This window comes from Drosophila melanogaster, chromosome 2R (assembly GCF_000001215.4).
Source record: "Drosophila melanogaster chromosome 2R".
NCBI classification, from domain to species: Eukaryota; Metazoa; Arthropoda; class Insecta; order Diptera; family Drosophilidae; genus Drosophila; species Drosophila melanogaster.
This window is the reverse complement of record NT_033778.4, coordinates 12,496,632-12,515,095: the sequence shown is the minus strand read 5'-3', so window position 1 is coordinate 12,515,095 and position 18,464 is coordinate 12,496,632. Positions and strand designations below refer to the sequence as shown.

At 44.6% G+C, this 18,464-nt stretch overlaps 4 protein-coding genes across 10 annotated transcripts in view, besides 2 other annotated features; 3 read left to right on the top strand and 1 right to left on the bottom strand.

Moving 5' to 3' along the window:
• Window positions 1-33: 33 nt before the first annotated feature.
• achi (achintya) lies at window positions 34-3,562 on the top strand. 3 transcript variants are annotated; one of them, NM_165912.2, is made up of 9 exons: window positions 34-320; window positions 835-966; window positions 1,035-1,528; window positions 1,588-1,736; window positions 1,837-2,223; window positions 2,313-2,414; window positions 2,474-2,595; window positions 2,662-2,841; window positions 2,907-3,562. In NM_165912.2, the coding sequence occupies exons 2-9, from the start codon at window positions 852-854 to the stop codon at window positions 3,023-3,025; spliced, it is 1,668 nt and encodes a 555-aa protein (NP_725183.1). In that variant the 5' UTR covers window positions 34-320; window positions 835-851; the 3' UTR covers window positions 3,026-3,562. The 3 variants fall into 3 exon arrangements, with proteins under 3 accessions (NP_725183.1, NP_725182.1, NP_001286352.1); NM_001299423.1 differs by lacking the exon at window positions 34-320 and adding an exon at window positions 698-752; NM_165911.2 differs by lacking the exon at window positions 1,837-2,223.
• A 145-nt stretch (window positions 3,563-3,707) lies between these two features.
• Window positions 3,708-3,800: a mobile genetic element.
• A 680-nt stretch (window positions 3,801-4,480) lies between these two features.
• Window positions 4,481-7,200, top strand: vis (vismay). 2 transcript variants are annotated; one of them, NM_078990.3, is made up of 8 exons: window positions 4,481-4,556; window positions 4,640-4,771; window positions 4,830-5,317; window positions 5,377-5,525; window positions 6,102-6,203; window positions 6,263-6,384; window positions 6,451-6,630; window positions 6,709-7,200. In NM_078990.3, exons 2-8 carry the CDS (start codon window positions 4,657-4,659, stop codon window positions 6,825-6,827), a joined length of 1,275 nt encoding a protein of 424 aa, NP_523714.2. In that variant the 5' UTR covers window positions 4,481-4,556; window positions 4,640-4,656; the 3' UTR covers window positions 6,828-7,200. The 2 variants fall into 2 exon arrangements, with proteins under 2 accessions (NP_523714.2, NP_788337.1); NM_176157.2 differs by adding an exon at window positions 5,626-6,012 and having other exon boundaries at window positions 4,481-4,771; window positions 4,830-5,230.
• Window positions 7,201-7,762: 562 nt separating this feature from the next.
• fdl (fused lobes) overlaps window positions 7,763-18,464 on the top strand; it is a 19,883-nt gene continuing 9,181 nt past the window's right edge. For 3 of the 4 annotated variants that reach the window (NM_001299421.1, NM_001370052.1, NM_165909.3), the window contains exon 1: window positions 7,763-8,285. Coding sequence is in view for 1 of the 4 variants with exons in the window: in NM_001299422.1 (NP_001286351.1) it covers window positions 10,528-10,544 (17 nt within the window). In the remaining 3 variants the exon portion in view is untranslated. Of the gene's footprint in view, window positions 8,286-10,387; window positions 10,545-18,464 lie in introns of those variants that run through there. The other variant, NM_001299422.1, reaches the window with a different exon arrangement.
• Window positions 11,267-13,345: a mobile genetic element.
• The window catches only part of s-cup (stanley-cup), a 5,788-nt gene continuing 960 nt past the window's right edge, over window positions 13,637-18,464 (bottom strand). Inside the window, exons 2-3 of the mRNA NM_136948.3 lie at window positions 16,668-16,818; window positions 13,637-15,141 (exon numbers count right to left, since the gene is read on the bottom strand). Of these exons, the coding sequence (NP_610792.2) occupies window positions 14,044-15,141; window positions 16,668-16,818 (1,249 nt within the window). The 3' untranslated portion in view covers window positions 13,637-14,043. The remainder of the gene's footprint in view (window positions 15,142-16,667; window positions 16,819-18,464) is intronic.

Sequence of the window (18,464 nt, the reverse complement as noted above, 5' to 3'; positions counted from 1 at the left end):
CCCAGTGGACCCCCATCCATGATTTATCGCACATAAGCGGCTATCGGATTTCTTTCGCCACTAATTTGTTGTTTGGCACGCAGCAAGGAAAAGGAATAAAACGCTTTAAAACCAGTGCCAAAATAGCTTTCCCCAACGTTCGTTACTATATTTACGTTGTCTGCAAAAAGAGTTTGTCTAATTGGCCTCGATACTACGGTTGTGACGACTGCCCCGTCACTACAGTTTGCTGAGTGCAGTAACCGGGGCCTGGCTGAAACACTGGGAAAACCAGTGTTTAGTGTAAATAAATGATAGTGGCACCCATTCGGACATCGCAGGTGAATCCCCGGGAGCTCAAGACGCCCGTTATTTGGGCGCGCAGTGAATTTGTCAAAATATTTTGGTTAAAGTGTCAATTTGACATGTTATATGTCATGGTCTCTCGTGTGCCAGTGCGATAGTTATCGATAGATAGCCCCAACTTAATTTGTTTTAAATATTTTTAAATTTCTTCTTTACTTAATTCACTACTGTAATACGTTCGTTTAATGTATAGTTCCTTGGAAATTAATCGATTTAGCAAGTAGACCGATTGGAAAGAAATCAAAAATCGATTTGAAATGCGTATTTGAACCTTAGTTGGCCATGACTTTGGTGTCTGAATGACGCCTGCCCTCAGAAAAAGTTAGTTGAATCTCAAAGTCTGTGGTGACAACACCTAAAGAAACTAAAAAGTGACAGGTTTCTCTGTTTGTAAAAAAAAAAAAATTGTAATTAAAGTTCTGTTCTTTTCCTTTCAATATTTGCATACCGTTTCTGGTTGTGTTTTAATGAATTTTCTGTTTTCTGAAGCTTAAGTCTGAGCTGCAATGATCTCGCCGGAACAAGAAGAGGTCAACATGGTCCTGGATCGCCATGTACGGCAGAATATCCAGGACATGATGCACGAGGCTCATGTCCAGGCGAGCCTGCTGGAGAACGAAGGTGAGTTTGCTATATTTCGGTCGAGTTCGGTCTTGTTCATGCCCGTTTTTTTTGCATGTCATCTGCAGGACGCGGCCGTTTCCACTCGGACTCAAGTTTGGACCAGGATTCTCTTCACGCTGACGTCATCGTGGAGGAGGATCAGAGCACCGAACACGGCGCCAACCAGGTGCAAAACTACCACGACATGATGGTGGACAGTGAACACCACATCGACATAAATGGGTCGCTGCGCAAACGTCGTGGAAATCTTCCCAAGACCTCTGTAAAGATTTTAAAGCGTTGGCTTTATGAGCACCGCTATAACGCCTATCCGAGCGATGCGGAGAAGTTCACCCTGTCCCAGGAGGCCAATCTGACGGTGCTCCAAGTGTGCAACTGGTTCATCAATGCCCGTCGCCGCATTCTACCGGAGATGATCAGGCGCGAGGGCAACGATCCTCTGCACTTCACCATATCGCGACGTGGCAAAAAGGTTAGCCCCAACTGTTCGAGATCAAGTGCGTTGGGCGCAAACTTGACTGGGCCGAATCCCGCACACGGAAGTCCTGCTTCCGAAGTGGTGTGTTATCTTCTGGTCAATCATTATACCACTGAAGTTACTAAATTGCTTGACTCCAGGTCGTTGGCGCTACAGAGGAGGTGGATGGCGCCGGTGAGATTCACGAGGGCATCGCCAATGTGCTGACCAACTTTGAACAGTATGTGCAGGGCCCCAACGGACAAATGGTCAAGATGGAGCCGGAGTACGAGGACAGTGTCATCTACAGGTAACTGGTAACCGGTCTTTATGACCTGCTTCCCTAGCGTTAGTCACTTCTATCTCCTATCCCATCCCACCTATGTCCAAACTCCTTTTCCTCTTCCAAGCTGGCAGCAGGCCATTGCAAACAACCCGATGGGCTTTCAAAGTCTTCACTCCTCGCTTCAAGCAACCATGATCGATAAAATTAAAAACTATCAGATGCGCAAGGCTGCCGCCATTGGGGGTTCGGCGGTTGGCTCTGGTGGTGCTGGTGGGTCGAGCTCCAACTCCAGTCCTGCCACATCAATACTGCCATACAGCCTTTTTGGCCAGCTGCCGCCAGAGTTCGATGACGAAGAAAAGCCAAGACCTCCGAAGCGCGTAAGAACGCGGACGGTTGCTGCAAAGAGTCCTAGGGAGAATGCCAAGCAAGCAAAGCAGAAGACTGGGAATAAGCAAGAAACCATGTACTGCTATAAGGATTCATACGGCGGAATCGTGGTGTCTCCTAGGTACAGCTTCTGCTCCCATTGACTGATCCAGAGCCTTAAATCTTACTCAAGTGCGAGTGGCGGTGCTAAGATTTTACTTTTACCCCCAGGTCCGAAGGCGAAGAGAGTGCACAGGGATACGAGTCCTGTGGGCCGAACAGCGAGGAGGAAGTACGCTTCGAGACCTCCCATGATTGGCAGAGCGTTATAAAGTAAGTAGCTATGTGGATGTATTAAGAAAATATTGTAATCTCGGCCTCTGCAATTCCAGAACTGTATTTGGTACTGAGGAAGTCAGCACTTCGGCTGGCAATAATCCAGGTACCTCTGGTTCTAAGGGATCTGTTCAGAATACCGCCATCTGGAATCGCAATCAGACTGCGAAGCGTGACGGTGAGTGAAGTTTGCAGACTTAGAGCTCGGTTTCTTTGGTAATATCCAACTCTTTTACTCCTAAAGTGAATCAACAGTTGACTGACTTTGAAAGCGAGCTGAATAGAATACAGGCCTCAGAAATCCAGACAATCGATCCTACCAACTCCAATCAACAGGACATTGGTGACAATCTACAGGCGGACGAGGTGTTTACCGGTGCCGAAGCAGAAGCTGGCCAGAGTCAATTATCTGCTATGTCGCAGGGTAACCTATACCTATTTTTATCAACTTTATATTGAATTTTTAATTATTTTATAATCTTGCTTTAGGCACAAGTCCAGATGAGCGTGCCAAGTACAAGTGTCTCTATTATCTAGTGGAAACTGCCATGGCTGTGCGCCAAAACGATGACGTCCAGGATGACGATTTCGTTTACATGGGAGACTAGAGCCTCAAACCAAATACCCACGCTACAGATCCCGACTTCCCAAAGTGCCGAAGCGTGTATATACAAATATGTATATATAGATATATATATATACTTAAGTAATTTAATCGAACAGCACTAGACCCAAAAATTTGTCTATAACCCCCATGTTATTGTGTTAATTGAGTAGGTTACTAACATAACGTACAAAGCTATAGATCAATTCGCAATGCGACCGCCCAAATACCTTTTTCCACAAAGTCAATTCACAAACAAATCGACTTAGTTTTGGACCTGACTCTTTTAAACTTAACATGTACACTACTGATACTTAAATAAAACATAAACAAGCATTTGAAATACACATTGCCATAAAATGATGGTGTGTTTTATCTAATTGGCTGATAGAGCCATTTTTTTAAGGTATCTAGTAATTATGTACACATACATACATAAAATGAGAACGTTTGTGGAAGGACAAAATTAATTTTGTTATAAATATTATAAATGTATTGGAATACTTTGGTTACCACAGATAATAAAGAGTGGCGCAAAAACAAAATGATTCGATTTTTAACTATAAAGCTATAGAACAAAAAAAAAGAATGATATATTCGAGTTCCCCGGCTATCAGATACCCGGTACATATATGTGAAAATGTGAACAAGAAATTTCATAATTTTTCTGGGGTATTGATAGATAATTCGGAAAAAAGAAATATCCAAAAATTTTCAAAAATGAGGGCGTGAGTTTTGCGCTGTTTTAGGGCGTTACAGTGGGCGTGGCAAAAAGTTTTCATTTTTCAAAAGTGTGGGAGTGGCATTTTGTACGGTTTGAAAGCGTTGGAGTGGACGTGGCAAAATAGGTCCACAAACTTGTGATAGTTCCTGACTTCATACGAACGGACAGTCAGACGGACGGACGGACAGGTCGACTCGGGTATTGATCCTGATCAAGAATATATGTGTTTTATATGGTCGGAGAAGCTTCCCTCTGCTATTACATACTTTATAACGAATCTAGTATACCTTTTTACTCTACGAGTAACGGGTATAACAAGTGACGATCGCACCTCCAACATACAAATCTTCTGAAATCAAAATGATATTACATTTGACCAAATAAATGCGCTTGTCTAAATTTTACAAATCAAAATTTTTATAAATTTTGGATAAGGTAAAAAGTACATTTCGAGACGCCCGTTACTTGGGCGCGCAGTGAATTTGTCTAAATATTCATGGTCTCTCGTGTGCAAGCGCAATGTTTGTGCGATAGTTATCGATAGTTGGCCCTAACTTAATTAATTTTAAATATTTATAAAATTCTCCTGTACTTAATTACTTACTTTAATACGTTCGATACAAGCAGACCGATTGAAAAGAACCATTTTTAAAAATCAATTGAAAAAATTTGTTTTTGAACCCTAGTTGGCCATGACTTTGGTGTCTGAATGACTTGCCTGCCCTCGGGAAAAGTTAGTTGAATCTCAAAGTCTGTGGTGACAACACCTAAAGAAACTAAAAAGTGTCAATTTTCTCTGTTTGCAAAAATTGTAATTAAAGTTACTGTGCTTTTCCTTTCAATATTTGCACACCGATTCTGGTTGTGTTTTAATGAATTTTCTGTTTTCTGAAGCTTAAGTCTGAGCTGCAATGATCTCGCCGGAACAAGAGGAGGTCAACATGGTCCTGGATCGCCATGTACGGCAGAACATAAAGGACCTGATGCACGAGGCTCATGTCCATGCGAGCCTGCTGAACAACGAGGGTGAGTTTCCTATATCCCGGTTGAGATCAGTCTTGTTTATGGCCGTTTTTTTCTCCAGGACGTGACCGTTTCCACTCGGACTCCAGTTTGGACCAGGATTCCCTTCACGCCGTCGTTGGGAATGATCTGAGCACCGAACAAGGCGCCAACCAGGTGCAAAACTACCACGACATGATGGTGGACAGTGAACACCACGTCGACATTAATGGGTCGCTGCGCAAACGTCGCGGAAATCTGCCCAAGTCATCTGTAAAGATTTTAAAGCGTTGGCTTTATGAGCACCGCTATAACGCCTATCCGAGCGATGCGGAGAAGTTCACCCTGTCCCAGGAGGCCAATCTGACGGTGCTCCAAGTGTGCAACTGGTTCATCAATGCCCGTCGCCGCATTCTACCCGAGATGATCAGGCGCGAGGGCAACGATCCTCTGCACTTCACCATATCGCGACGTGGCAAAAAGGTTAGCCCCAACTGTTCGAGATCAAGTGCGTTGGGCGCAAACTTGACTGGGCCGAATCCCGCACACGGAAGTCCTGCTTCCGAAGTGGTGTGTTATCTTCTGGTCAATCATTATACCACTGAAGTTACTAAATTGCTTGACTCCAGGTCGTTGGCGCTACAGAGGAGGTGGATGGCGCCGGTGAGATTCACGAGGGCATCGCCAATGTGCTGACCAACTTTGAACAGTATGTGCAGGGCCCCAACGGACAAATGGTCAAGATGGAGCCGGAGTACGAGGACAGTGTCATCTACAGGTAACTGGTAACCGGTCTTTATGACCTGCTTCCCTAGCGTTAGTCACTTCTATCTCCTATCCCATCCCACCTACGTCCAAACTCCTTTTCCTCTTCCAAGCTGGCAGCAGGCCATTGCAAACAACCCGATGGGCTTTCAAAGTCTTCACTCCTCGCTTCAAGCAACCATGATCGATAAAATTAAAAACTATCAGATGCGCAAGGCTGCCGCCATTGGGGGTTCGGCGGTTGGCTCTGGTGGTGCTGGTGGGTCGAGCTCCAACTCCAGTCCTGCCACATCCATACTGCCATACAGCCTTTTTGGCCAGCTGCCGCCAGAGTTCGATGACGAAGAAAAGCCAAGACCTCCGAAGCGCGTAAGAACGCGGACGGTTGCTGCAAAGAGTCCTAGGGAGAATGCCAAGCAAGCAAAGCAGAAGACTGGGAATAAGCAAGAAACCATGTACTGCTATAAGGATTCATACGGCGGAATCGTGGTGTCTCCTAGGTACAGCTTCTGCTCCCATTGACTGATCCAGAGCCTTAAATCTTACTCAAGTGCGACTGGCGGTGCTAAGATTTTACTTTTACCCCCAGGTCCGAAGGCGAAGAGAGTGCACAGGGATACGAGTCCTGTGGGCCGAACAGCGAGGAGGAAGTACGCTTCGAGACCTCCCATGATTGGCAGAGCGTTATAAAGTAAGTAGCTATGTGGATGTATTAAGAAAATATTGTAATCTCGGCCTCTGCAATTCCAGAACTGTATTTGGGACTGAGGAAGTCAGCACTTCGGCTGGCAATAATCCAGGTACCTCTGGTTCTAAGGCATCTGTTCAGAATACCGCCATCTGGAATCGCAATCAGACTGCGAAGCGTGACGGTGAGTGAAGTTTGCAGACTTAGAGCTCGGTTTCTTTGGTAATATCCAACTCTTTTACTCCTAAAGTGAATCAACAGTTGACAGACTTTGAAAGCGAGCTGAATATAATACAGGCCTCAGAAATCCAGACAATCGATCCTACCAACTCCAATCAACAGGACATTGGTGACAATCTACAGGCGGACGAGGTGTTTACCGGTGCCGAAGCAGAAGCTGGCCAGAGTCAATTATCTGCTCTATCGCAGGGTAACCTATACCTGTTTTTATTCAACTTTTTAATTATTTTATAACATTTTTATAATTTTATTTTAAAATCTCGCTTAGGCACCAGTTCAGATGAGGAGGGCAAGTACAAGTGTCTCTATTATCTAGTGGAAACTGCCATGGCTGTGCGCCAAAACGATGACGTCCAGGATGACGATTTCGTTTACATGGGAGACTAGAGCCTCAAACCAAATACCCACGCAACAGATCCAGACTTCTCAAAGTGCCGAAGCGTGTATATACAAATATGTATATATATATATATATATATATATATATATATATATATATATATATTTAAGTAATTTAATCCAACAGCACTAGACCCATAAATTTGTCTCTAACCCATGTTATTGTGTTAATTAGGTAAGGTTAGTAACATAATGTACAAAGCAATCAATTCGCAATGCGACCGCCCAAATACCTTTTCCACCAAGTCAATTCAGAAACAAATCGACTTAGTTTTGGACCTGCCTCTTTTAAACTTAACATTGTGTACACTACTGATACTTAAATAAAACAAAAACAAGCATTTGAAATACACATTGCCATAAAATGTTGCTGTGTTTTATCTAATTATTAATATTTTGATAAATTTTGGATAAGTTTAAGAAAAAAGTTTTAAACCGCTTTTACAACGTAAATCATTAAATTGCCATTCTATAGATGTTTTCCCCAAACAATTGTTCTTTCCTAAATTGGTACAGTTAATGTTTCATTTATACAATTATGCTTTGAAAACATATTTCGAATTAAGTATCAAAGCATTTTCCTGAATGATGGTTAGTGGCCTTCGGAGGGTGTCTGATTCGTCACTACGTAAACTATTTATGGTGGTCTAGCGTGTTACAAGCTCTGCGAGTGGAGATACTCTTCAAAGAGTAGGAGCCGATTTTTCAATTGCATGTTTGGTATAATTTCTTGATATGCTTTCGTACATTGTTGCATTTTTATTTATTTATATCCATTAATACCAATTTGACGCACATTCTTATATTTACCTTCATTTGACGTCCCAGTATGTTTTGGTATTTCCCAGTATAATATTCGGTTGTATATACCGTCCCGTTTTCGGTATTTTTCATATGACTAAGATGGTATTTCAACGCCATTTTCGTACGGTCAGTTGCCGATTTTGTTTTTTGTTGTTTTTTTGCAATAAATGTTTGCCCAGCAGGAAAACTAACGACGCCAATGGCAAAAGCGGTCCGTGCATTTGTTTAATTACTGTCTGTACCGTACTCAAAATACTGGATGCCATGCAATACCGACCGCATTACCGCTCCGCACCCGTTGTTCGTCGTCTTGCTCGCTCGCACTCCTGTGGTCGTGTGCACTTTGTGTGAATTACTCGTACATTGCAGCACAAATAAGTCGATTGCCGAATACAAATATGTAAAAATGTAACGCCAGTCGCCGCACAGAAGTCGCAAAAGCAATAGGACACACACGCCACATAGGCAGCCATTCGTTGGCGCACCTGCCAGTTGCACGCTTATCTGAACCGCACCAGCAATACCCTAGAATCGCAGCAGTAGCTAGCCCCGCACCCCGCCCCATCCCTTCGGAGCGACCACAGTTGTCCTGCCGACGGAGGAAATAAGGACATGCAAAGAGCATTTCCATACGCAGTGTGGGTAAGTCTATAAGTACACGGATGAGATGTCTGTATGTATGTACATCTGTCCGCAGTATTTACGCGCCTGTGTGTGTGCGCGCTTGGGCAGAGGCTTACGCAGTGAATTTGGGAGGGGCTTAAACCCCAAAAAGCGGCAGTGGGCTGAAATGTCCATTCAGAAATACCAGGAAACCCCCTTTGAACTTCCCCTTTCATGTTGAAGATATTCTTTTTAATTTGGCACATAGTGATAACAATAAGAATATTTATACATATATGAATGATATTTATGGATTTAATTTGTTTTTTTTTGTATTAAAAGTTGTATGTGCCCCCATATACACATCCCAACATATTCCAAGATAATAAATAGTTTACCTAAAATAAAGTTAACCATTTCATTTGTAAGAAATAAAAAGTAATGCACCCCTTTTATAAAGAAACACAGTTTACGCCACTGATATTTGTTAGTACGTGCACTGTAATATTTTTTGGCTATTCAGTATTTGCACTCTTACTTTCGGATTGCCTCTCTCCTTTGCGGCTTGGCCCCATTACCTCATGACTTGCTCAATTTCTGCTGCCGTAGTCTCGTCGCATTCAAGATACTGTGTACATAATAATATACACATTATATGTATATTATATTTATTGCCCCACGAGAATTCCAGCTGACGATCGGGTGAGCGGAAGTGAGATATATGTACAGTGGCTCGCAACTAATCGTAGAATTACTGTGTACTTCACATTAGCTGATAAGTGTTTGGGATCGCTATCCTGGAAAACGCGTACGCTACCGTTTTTGGTATCTCCAAAAAAAAAAGAACGATCCCAACAAACTATCAGCAATTGTTAAGACTTGGCTTGTCTGGAACTCCCCTTACGTAGTCATTGTGCCAGTCGCCAGTCTTAAATGTAATCAACAATTTATGCGACAAATTGTACATAGACTTACGGACTGACTTCTCGCTTGGCGGGAACCGATAAGCACGTTCTTGAATGAAAGTATTCAAAATAATAAAAATATTTTCTTGTTTTGTATATCCCAGTATAAAAGAAAAATTAACAAGAAATTAAATATATTTACAAAATCTATATATCTGTATATATATAGTCGTTTTATAATTAGATTCTTTTCACCATTTGTGATTTTGAGTTGTGTTTGCGATAAGGTTTTCTTGGGAAATGTATTCGCATATAGAAATTGCCACTTTAAGGTTAGTCTTATTATGAAGTATAATAAAATGTAAAATAAATTAGATAACATTAAAACATTCTAGTTATTCCATTTAATGTAAAATGCTAGGTTAGAAGAATATGTGTTATAATACATACTCGTTTTGACTTAACAATTCCCTAAATCACCTATGATTTGGTCTTCTCTTCGCACCACTTCGATCTGAATTTTTGGGTCATAGCAAATGCCAAATGGTTTATATTTAGTGATGGAGTCTATTTCAAGCACGTGCCTGGCACTCCCATCCCATGCTGATGACGCTGACATCGTCGTAAGTGGCTCGAGTAGTTTGGCCCGATGCCCCGGCAGGAACACAAGTTTTTAAGCGGCAATTTGCAGCAATTATAAATACGAGAGGCTGTTGGCAAAGTGCTGCTGATGCTCACACCTCGCAATCCATGCCATCCAAGCTAGAAATTCGCCCATTCGGTTTACCCTCGTGTGCCTCTTCTGGTGTTATTAATAAATCGAACGGGTTGCTGGGGGGGGGGGGGGGGGGGTGGCGGAGGGGTGTTGTTTTGCGATGGAAAGGGTCAAACGGTGCTGCGCAGTTTGTGATGCCACCTCTAAAGCCCCCAGTTGCGCTCAATCCCGGCCAGCACACCACCCTTGCCAAGCACGAGTTCAGCTGGGTTCAGTTTCATGTTCAGCTCTCGTTTGCTCTATTTTGTTTTTGGCCTCCACACATGCACATTAGCTGGCGTCTGGTGCTCTCTTTTCTATCATTTTCCCACCCATTTTCCGCCCGCTTTCCCACCCATCAGCTGCGGTTGCCAATCGACAGCGGCAGCAGCAGTAGCAGCAGCAGCGGCAGAAGCGGCTGCGACTTGTTGTGCCGCCGTCAGCGGCAGACGACGCATTGCTTTCAGTTGTTTGCAATTACCAACAAAGCGCGCTCCTCTTGGCCGGATCATCGAAATTGTGTTAATACGTGGCCCAGAAATCGCGCTGGCATGGCCATAAATAAACCAAAATTAAGTTATTTCTATTTATTGCCGGTGCTAACGTGAAAAATTCAATTCAAATGCTGCTAACACGACGGTACGAGTGTTAAACGAAATCATTCTCTAAAACCGGTGGCATTCAACTAGAATTTTGTTCAATAATAAACAAATCACACTGGGTTGCGCTTTGATTAAGGGTTGTGCTGGCTTAAATGTGATCTCAAGTGTAACTTACATGCATAATTACATTCGCCACATTATCCAACCACCCACTTGAGCCATTCAAGGTTGCATAAACGCCGAGAACTTGTTACCCCTGCGATGGCTGTCAAATGAAATTGTGCACAATGATGGGAGCCAACTACTGAACAAGTTTCTTGTTACCATTTCCATTGCAATGTGGCACGAGGGCAAAAGAAAAGGTAGCCAAGGCAAAACAAGGGTTCTGAGTCCCCCTTTTGGTTTTGTTTTTTGTGCCATCGCTTGACCGCACATAAGCGTAAAACATAACCCACAATTGAAAACGATTTATTTTCTCACATACCCGCGCTTCAGTTTCACTGAAGTAATTTCAAGTGGGCGAACGGTGCGTATACTTGATGCATTTTGACTCTCAAAAGTTATTTAAAGATGATTTTGGTTAAATTATTGATGTATACAAGCTAAATTCTTGAGTTAGAGAATAACGTAGCCGACATGGTGACACTTTGCGCCCCTGAATATTCGCCGCTCTCCTCATGCGAATGATCCAGACGAAAAGACAGAGACAGAAGCCCGTTGTCTCTGGTGGAAAAGTGGAGGTTTTTTTTTTTTTTTTTTTTTTTTTTTTTTTTTTTATTATTTGACTTACGGTAGGAAAATTAAAATCTTCTAAAGATACCACCTACCGTCCGTAGGTGGCATGCACGATTCATAAGCCCTATTGGAATTATGCCTACGTACTAAAACAAAAACCTCCGCGTGCTCTACAGTCCTTGCTCGCTCACCGGGACTGCCAGTCAAGGTATGACTTCGGTGAGCAGGATGTGAGGCCAGGTCGCACTCCCTTCCTTCAGTGTAGTCCATGGGGGCTCCTCCTTCCACCCTTTAGTCGCCTTTTACGACGAGCCGGGGACGCTGAGGATGAATTCTTCGCCCGCCGTCACCCAGGACACCAGTTTGGGCTTAGACATCCACTCTGTTGGCCATCTCGTCTGATCGGACACGCTTCATCATATTAATGATAATGCTGTGTCCCCGCTCCCAAGCCCCCCTGTTCGCCATCATAGCCGCGAACAAGCCACTAGGGCTGAACGGGGAACCTGACAGCGTCTTTAGCTGCTCTCTCTCCGCCGTGAACCTGGAGCAGTGCATTAGCACATGTTCTGCTGTTTCTTCACCGTCGACGCAGAACAAGCATTGGGCTGACTCTACGTGACGGAACCGGAGTAGATAGGCCCGGAAGCAGCCATGGTCCGTGAGGAACTGGGTTAGGTGGTAGTCCAAGCATTTGTGTTGGCACTCTGCCCAAACCGTCATCTCTGGGATGAGCTGATAAGTCCACCTCCCCCGTCGCGACGTTTGCCATCTACTCTGCCATTCACCTAATAGCCACTCGTGTGCCTCTTGCCTGGAAGCGCCACTCCGCATTAGGCTGAGAGCCTTGATCTCCAGATCAATCGGCGGCAGGCCTGCCAGCGCTAGCGCCGCGTCTTCGGATATGGTCCTGAAACCTCTAATGAGCCTCAGAGACATTGACCGTAGCACCGAACGAGCTCCTTTCAGGTATGAGACCCTGCCAGTGGCATTGCTCCAGACTGGTGCAGCGTATAGTAGCGAAGCCTTTGCTACTGACACCAGCAGTTTCCTGGCCGGGTGTCTTGGGCCTCCGACGTTGGGCATAAGCCTCGCCAACGAAGAGGCTGTGATTGCTGCCTTCTTGCTGGCGTGGCTCGCGTGGTCCTTGAACGATAGTCTGCGATCTATCATTACCCCCAGGTACTTTAGGGACTCTTGAGAGGTCACCTGTGTACCCTTGACGGAGACCAGCATGTTCTCCACCTTTTTCCTGCTGCTTAGTAGGACTGCTTCGGTCTTGTGAGCCGCTATTGCTAGCCCGGCTTTCTCGAGCCAGCGGATGGCAGCACCGATCGTAGAGTTGCATTTGTCTTCCAACCCTGCGATTGTTTTCGAGACAGCTGTGATTGCCACATCGTCAGCAAAACAATGCAGCTCTACTCCTACGGGCCTGTTGATGCCCAAGATCCCATCGTACATAATGTTCCACAGGATTGGTCCAAGTACCGATCCTTGGGGAACACCTGCCGAAACTCGGTATCTTTTTGGGCCATCTTCCGTATCGTACCATAGGACCCGGTCCCTAAAGTAGCTGCCAACGACTATCCTTAGGTACTCCGGGATCCCCATACGGTACATGGCCGCGAGGATTACGGGCCATCTGGCGGTGTTGAAAGCGTTCCTTACGTCCAGAGTCACAATTGCGCAGTATTCCTTCCTGCCCCCTAACCATCTATCACCAGAAATAGCGGTCTTGGCGATGTTACAAACGGCCGAAAGAGCGTCCAGAGTGCTCTTACCTTTCCGGAAGCCATATTGATGACTTCCCAGGCCGTTGATGCTCTCGGTGATTGCCTCTATTCTGGTATACAGGATACGTTCGAACAGTTTTCCTACTATATCCAGTAGGCATAGAGGGCGGTAGCTGTTTGCAGCATGTGCTGGTCCCTTGCCTTTCGGCAACAGGACTAGCTTCTGGCTTTTCCACCTTGTTGGGAAGATTCCGTCCAGAAGGCATTGCTGGAAGGTGGCCCTGAAGATTTCAGGTCTACCCAGCGCCACTGCTTTTATAACAGCTCCAGGAATACCGTCTAGTCCAGGGGCTTTGTTGGGTTTGATGCGGAAAAGTGGAGGTGGAAAATCGCAAAGGGGTGGGAAAATGTGGTGACGGGCGGCGAGCGGTTGGGTGGTGTTGCTGTTTTCTTGCCGCTTGTTAGACGTTGGCTTTGGCGATTTGTTTGCATGCCATTTCTTGCTCTGCTTTCGTTTTTTATCATCCCGCCTGCGTTTCCCGCCTCCGTTTTTAATGCAAAATCAATCGGATTGCGCCCAGCCGAGCATTCTAAACTAAAAACTGTTCGCGTGGAATAAGGCGAAGGTTGCGGATTGAGGTTGCTTATTAAACCGCTTGTTGCGTTCAATTACAATTTTTGATTTTATTGATACGAGTACTTGACACGAACATTTACAGGGATATGCACTGGCTTAGCTCTAAAACATTTAAACGTTAAAATTATTGTTATCCGTTTTGCTTAAAATGTTATTTTCTCTGTACTGAGAGCGTGATATTTTTGTCAACCTTTTTAACTCAAAAACACCTAAAGTAAGTGTGCTTTTCATAGCATATCAAAGAAAGATTCTAGCCATCTTTTTAGGTGGTTGAGATTCAATGAAATAACTGAAAACTAAACTAGTTTCTTATTCTGCAGTAATAACACATGAATTCACCAATCTCAACCTATCTTAATCATAGTTAAAGCACGATTGTGGTTTAGGTTTCGGTTTGCAGCCATACAACTAATGTGAACTGCTTGTTAGGCTCACACATAACCACTGGACTCCAGTTTGATGGCACCCTCGTATGTGGGCAGCCCCGATCTATCGATGATTTTGCTCATGTCCAGGCTGATGATTCCATTCTCGTTGATGTTGTCCAAGTTCTGCTCCTCTTGCTCCTTCTGCTGGCCTGTGGCCAGCTCATCCTCCCCCGATTGCCCGTGGGATGTTGCTGGTGCGTCGGAAGTTGATGGTGTGTCCGATGTTGCTGCGTTGTCGTTTTCATCGTTGGCAGCAGTTATGGAAAAGAGCACGGCATCATTTTGAGGTTGCTCATCGAGAGTGGCGGCCAGAAAATTGCCGTTGGCCTCATCCTGCAGATCGTCACCAGAAATGTGGTTGCCATTGCCATTGTCGATGTCGCTGGGGCAGGGGCAGATAGACGGCTCATCCTCCTCCCTGCGCCCGCCCATGTTCAGACCGCTCTCCACGGACAGAGCGGTCAGTGGTTCATCATCGACCTCACCTTCATAGCGGAACTTGCCGCACAGCGGACAGCCACGCCGGTAGTGGTTTGCACTATGCTGATGGCTTTGCTGCAGGTACCGCCGTCCGAAGGTGTTCAATCTGACATTCTGTGCCGGCTTACGTACCTGCAGCGTCTCCATTTCCAGGCAATTTCCGTTCCGGGCAGCCACCGCCGCCGCAGCAGCATTCCACATGCTTTCCACCTCGGCCCGCTGCAGCGAGCAGCAGGATTGGGCATTTAGGGCCAGTTGCAACTGCTTGTTGACCAGCAGGCCATTGGAACCTCCTGGTGCGCACTGCACACTGCCACTGGCCACCGCATCCACACTGCCATCTGGTGTGCCGCGACCGAAGCTCGTTGCCGGCTGGCCGCTGATGTCCAACGAGGATCGGTATCCTGGCGGCGGCGAGACGCGTTGCATCAGCAGCTGTTGCTGTTGCTGCAGTTGCAGCTGTAATTGCTGTTGCTGCTGTTGCTCCAGCTGCTGCTGGTGGAGCTGCTGTTCGTGCAGCACCACTGCATCGTACGAGGGCGGTGGTTCGTGGTGCAAGGCGGGCACGGCGGACAGACCATCAGTGGAGTCGCCTAGGAACAGGCCAGAAGTCTCGTAGCACTGAGGGATTAAACGAACAATTAAAATCGATTAGCAGGAGGATAAAAGAGGAATTTGCAAAGATTGTAAGGTTTGATTTTCTAAAAGCAATGTAATTTTTCCCTGATGTGGAGCTGGTATATAACTCTCAAGGTCGTGACTAATTGCCGATCTCCGCTTGGTCGCTCTGTAAATTACTTTCTTAATGGAGACGCGGTGGACAAGTGAAATTTACGCGATCAAATAAAAAGTTTAAATTGCACACATCATAAATTTATTTGTCTCTGCCGCGCAATCTGCAATCCCATTCTCATTCCTATTGCCACTCCCATGCTCCCGTGCTAGAAACCCGCCTTCTTCTGTCCGCAGTTGACATCTGTGCCTGGCCAGACTAACGTTGATTTACGTGGAGCCTTTTGCCGCCACTTTCCCCCCACCCCCCTTTCCCAGCGGGCCAACAAACAACAATGAACTGAATGATGGCCTATGGTGGGGCTGGTGGGTGGTTGGATGGTTGTTTGGTTGGTTTGCGGGTTGGTCGGTGGATTGTGGGCCGAATGGGAAGGCGGCTCGTAACCTAATAAAGAGCACGGCCAAGTGAGTGCGACTTCTGGGCCACTTGCACTGGCTTGGCTGGCTGTATGGCCAGCCGCAATTGTCGCGCCCTTTTGGTCAACTGAACCCACTTTCCCCCGGATGTGGCACCTGTTAAATGCGGCGCATAAATATCCATTACACTCCTGCTGCTCCATCCTCTCCCGCACTTTCAGTTTTCGACTTACTTTCAAACTGTCGCCACGAAATGTTGGCTTACACTTGAAAAGGGACAATTATGGCCGGATTGTGTGTTGTTCTAGCGCCCAAATGCCTAAAACATCAGAATGGTGGATATTATTATTATTATTATTGTGATTTCGGCCACCAATTGGAAAACTGGGCTGATTTGATTGAAGCTGAAAGCTGAAATCGAAAAAACTAAATTGTTTGCTTGGAAAGTTTGTTGTGTAGTTTGCTTAATATCATATATGTATATATTTGCACTCTTTTCAGCCAGCACTTAAACTTAATAGTCGCTAATTGATTTTTAGCATTTGATCGCTTTGAAATTGTATTCGTATTGACAAAAGCAAATTGACAAGCCAATCACTGATAAATTGCCATTCATTTAGGTATTTAGCATGCTTTGAATCTGGTTAATGTAAGCCTAGGACTTGTATAACTTTATTTATTTAAGAGCCAGACTTACTCTCCCATTTTTCACACACGTTTGGAATGTGTGCTACTTATTTGAACCACCAAAGAGAAGTAAATAGCACATACTGCCATTACTGGATATGATTAATAAAATTCTGGTTTCCCCCGAATAAGCAATGATGTCCGTCGTCCACTTCCATTGTGGCCCAACTATCATCCACTTGGAATGCCGTTGACATCCGTTTGCAACTATGGCTGGGTGGACAACAAAGCTCTCTGCCAGAACCCCGGGCATCATGGACCATCTATGCATAGGCTTTGAGCATATACTCGTATTAGCTCCTCCAACTCACCTGCTCCACGCTGTATATTTCCATGTTGGGATCGCCCTCGAGCCACTGATGCTGCTGCTGCCTGTAGGCGGCCTCCGTTCGCTTTTTGATGTTGCGATGGCAACAATAGCAGACCACACACAATATAGTCGTCACCAGGGAAAGCATTGCTCTGCAACAAATTAAATCGAACGGGGATGTGAATGCAATGCTATTCATTGAATGTTATAATGTTATTCCAACGACGAAACAGACATCAGGCCAACATTCAAACATATTTATTTGCTTTGGCTGGTGACACGAAATTGATTGCGGGCCTTCGATAAATGACCAGTGCGATAATAACGTATTAATACGCATTCGGTATTTATTAATTTTGCCATACAAATTGCTAGTGCTTGTATGTTTATTTATATTGGGTTGGCTTTGCCAGCATTTTGATAGCATAAATTTGCCACGAAATATTGACATTTATACATCATGGTAGCGGAAATTACTCTTCTTGCCTTCTCGGTTTTAATTAGATAATGCAGTTTTGGCTTTTAATTCGACTCCCAACTCATCTTGCAGCCAAACAAAGGGCAATTTCAATGCTCGCAAGTATGAAATGTAGAGCATATTGCCAATTATCTCGATTTAACTAAGCTGCCACAAACACACACACACACACACACACATTTCAAATCGGCTTGGAGAATGTGTGTGTTAGCCTAATAATATTCCACATTTCGCCTTTTGTCTAAAGAGCTAATATTATGGATTTATCAAATTTTAATTGTCTGTCGTTAGGTGGCTTAGAATAGTCAGATTATGTCAAGTGCTTTTGTTTATTAAACAAACACAATATGCCTTGAAATTTGGTCAACAAATTCCCCATAGCTGGTATCAGTGAATTCGGAAAGGTGTAGCTCTATCTGTTCCTTAATTCGTCAATAAATCCGAAATGACCCCACCACTATCAACTGGATTGCCAGTTATCAAATTTTCCTTTTAGCGCTGTCGGCCAATTTATGTCGGTTTATTGAAACCCACTGGTTTATTTGGTCGGAAATGGTTTCGTGTCGTGTCGATTTCGTAGCTCCAGGCATTTCCATGACGTCACTTAATCCACTTTAGAATGCAACATTGTGTCCCACTTGTCTGTTCACTGTCTTCCACTGGCCCACGTACGTCCTCCGATTTTTCTCTCGCTCGTTTTTTTTGTTTTTTTTTTTTGGCTGTTCATTTTTCCCGGTTCACGCAATTTCTCGCATGTCAACAGTTCATTAGGGCCCTTTTTTTTGGGGGGCTCAGCTTTTCCGGCCTTCCCATTCCGCAGCGACGAAAACAGACAACAGCGATTTCCCCCACTCCGGTTTTTTATTTTAGCTATTTTCAATGAACTGCCCAAGACAATCGATAAAAAAGTAGTTAAAATAAATTTTTTTTTTGGCTTGTGTGGGTCGCGCGTGATGTTTGCAGACACTAAGAAAACCCCATAAAAGCGTGTTTACAAAACCTCTTTGTTGCTCTGCGGTTACTCCGAAAAAATAGAATAGCTCGTGTTGCACATGAAAGTTTTTTTTTTTTTTTACATTTTATTAACAAGCAAAGCCAGTGCTAGGATGCTAGGGTTTCGACGAAGCAAAACCGAAAGTAAAAAAATGCCCCGGCACAATTATAATTATGATTTTCAGCGCAGAAGAGCGGAAGCCTGACATCTTCTCTTGCTGTTGATGCTTATTAATTCGCAGCTCCTTCCCATAAATCAAGTGGTGCCAGGCATTATGATCTATGGTAGTATCTTGTAATATGCTTCTTGAGTGTTCTTACCAAAGG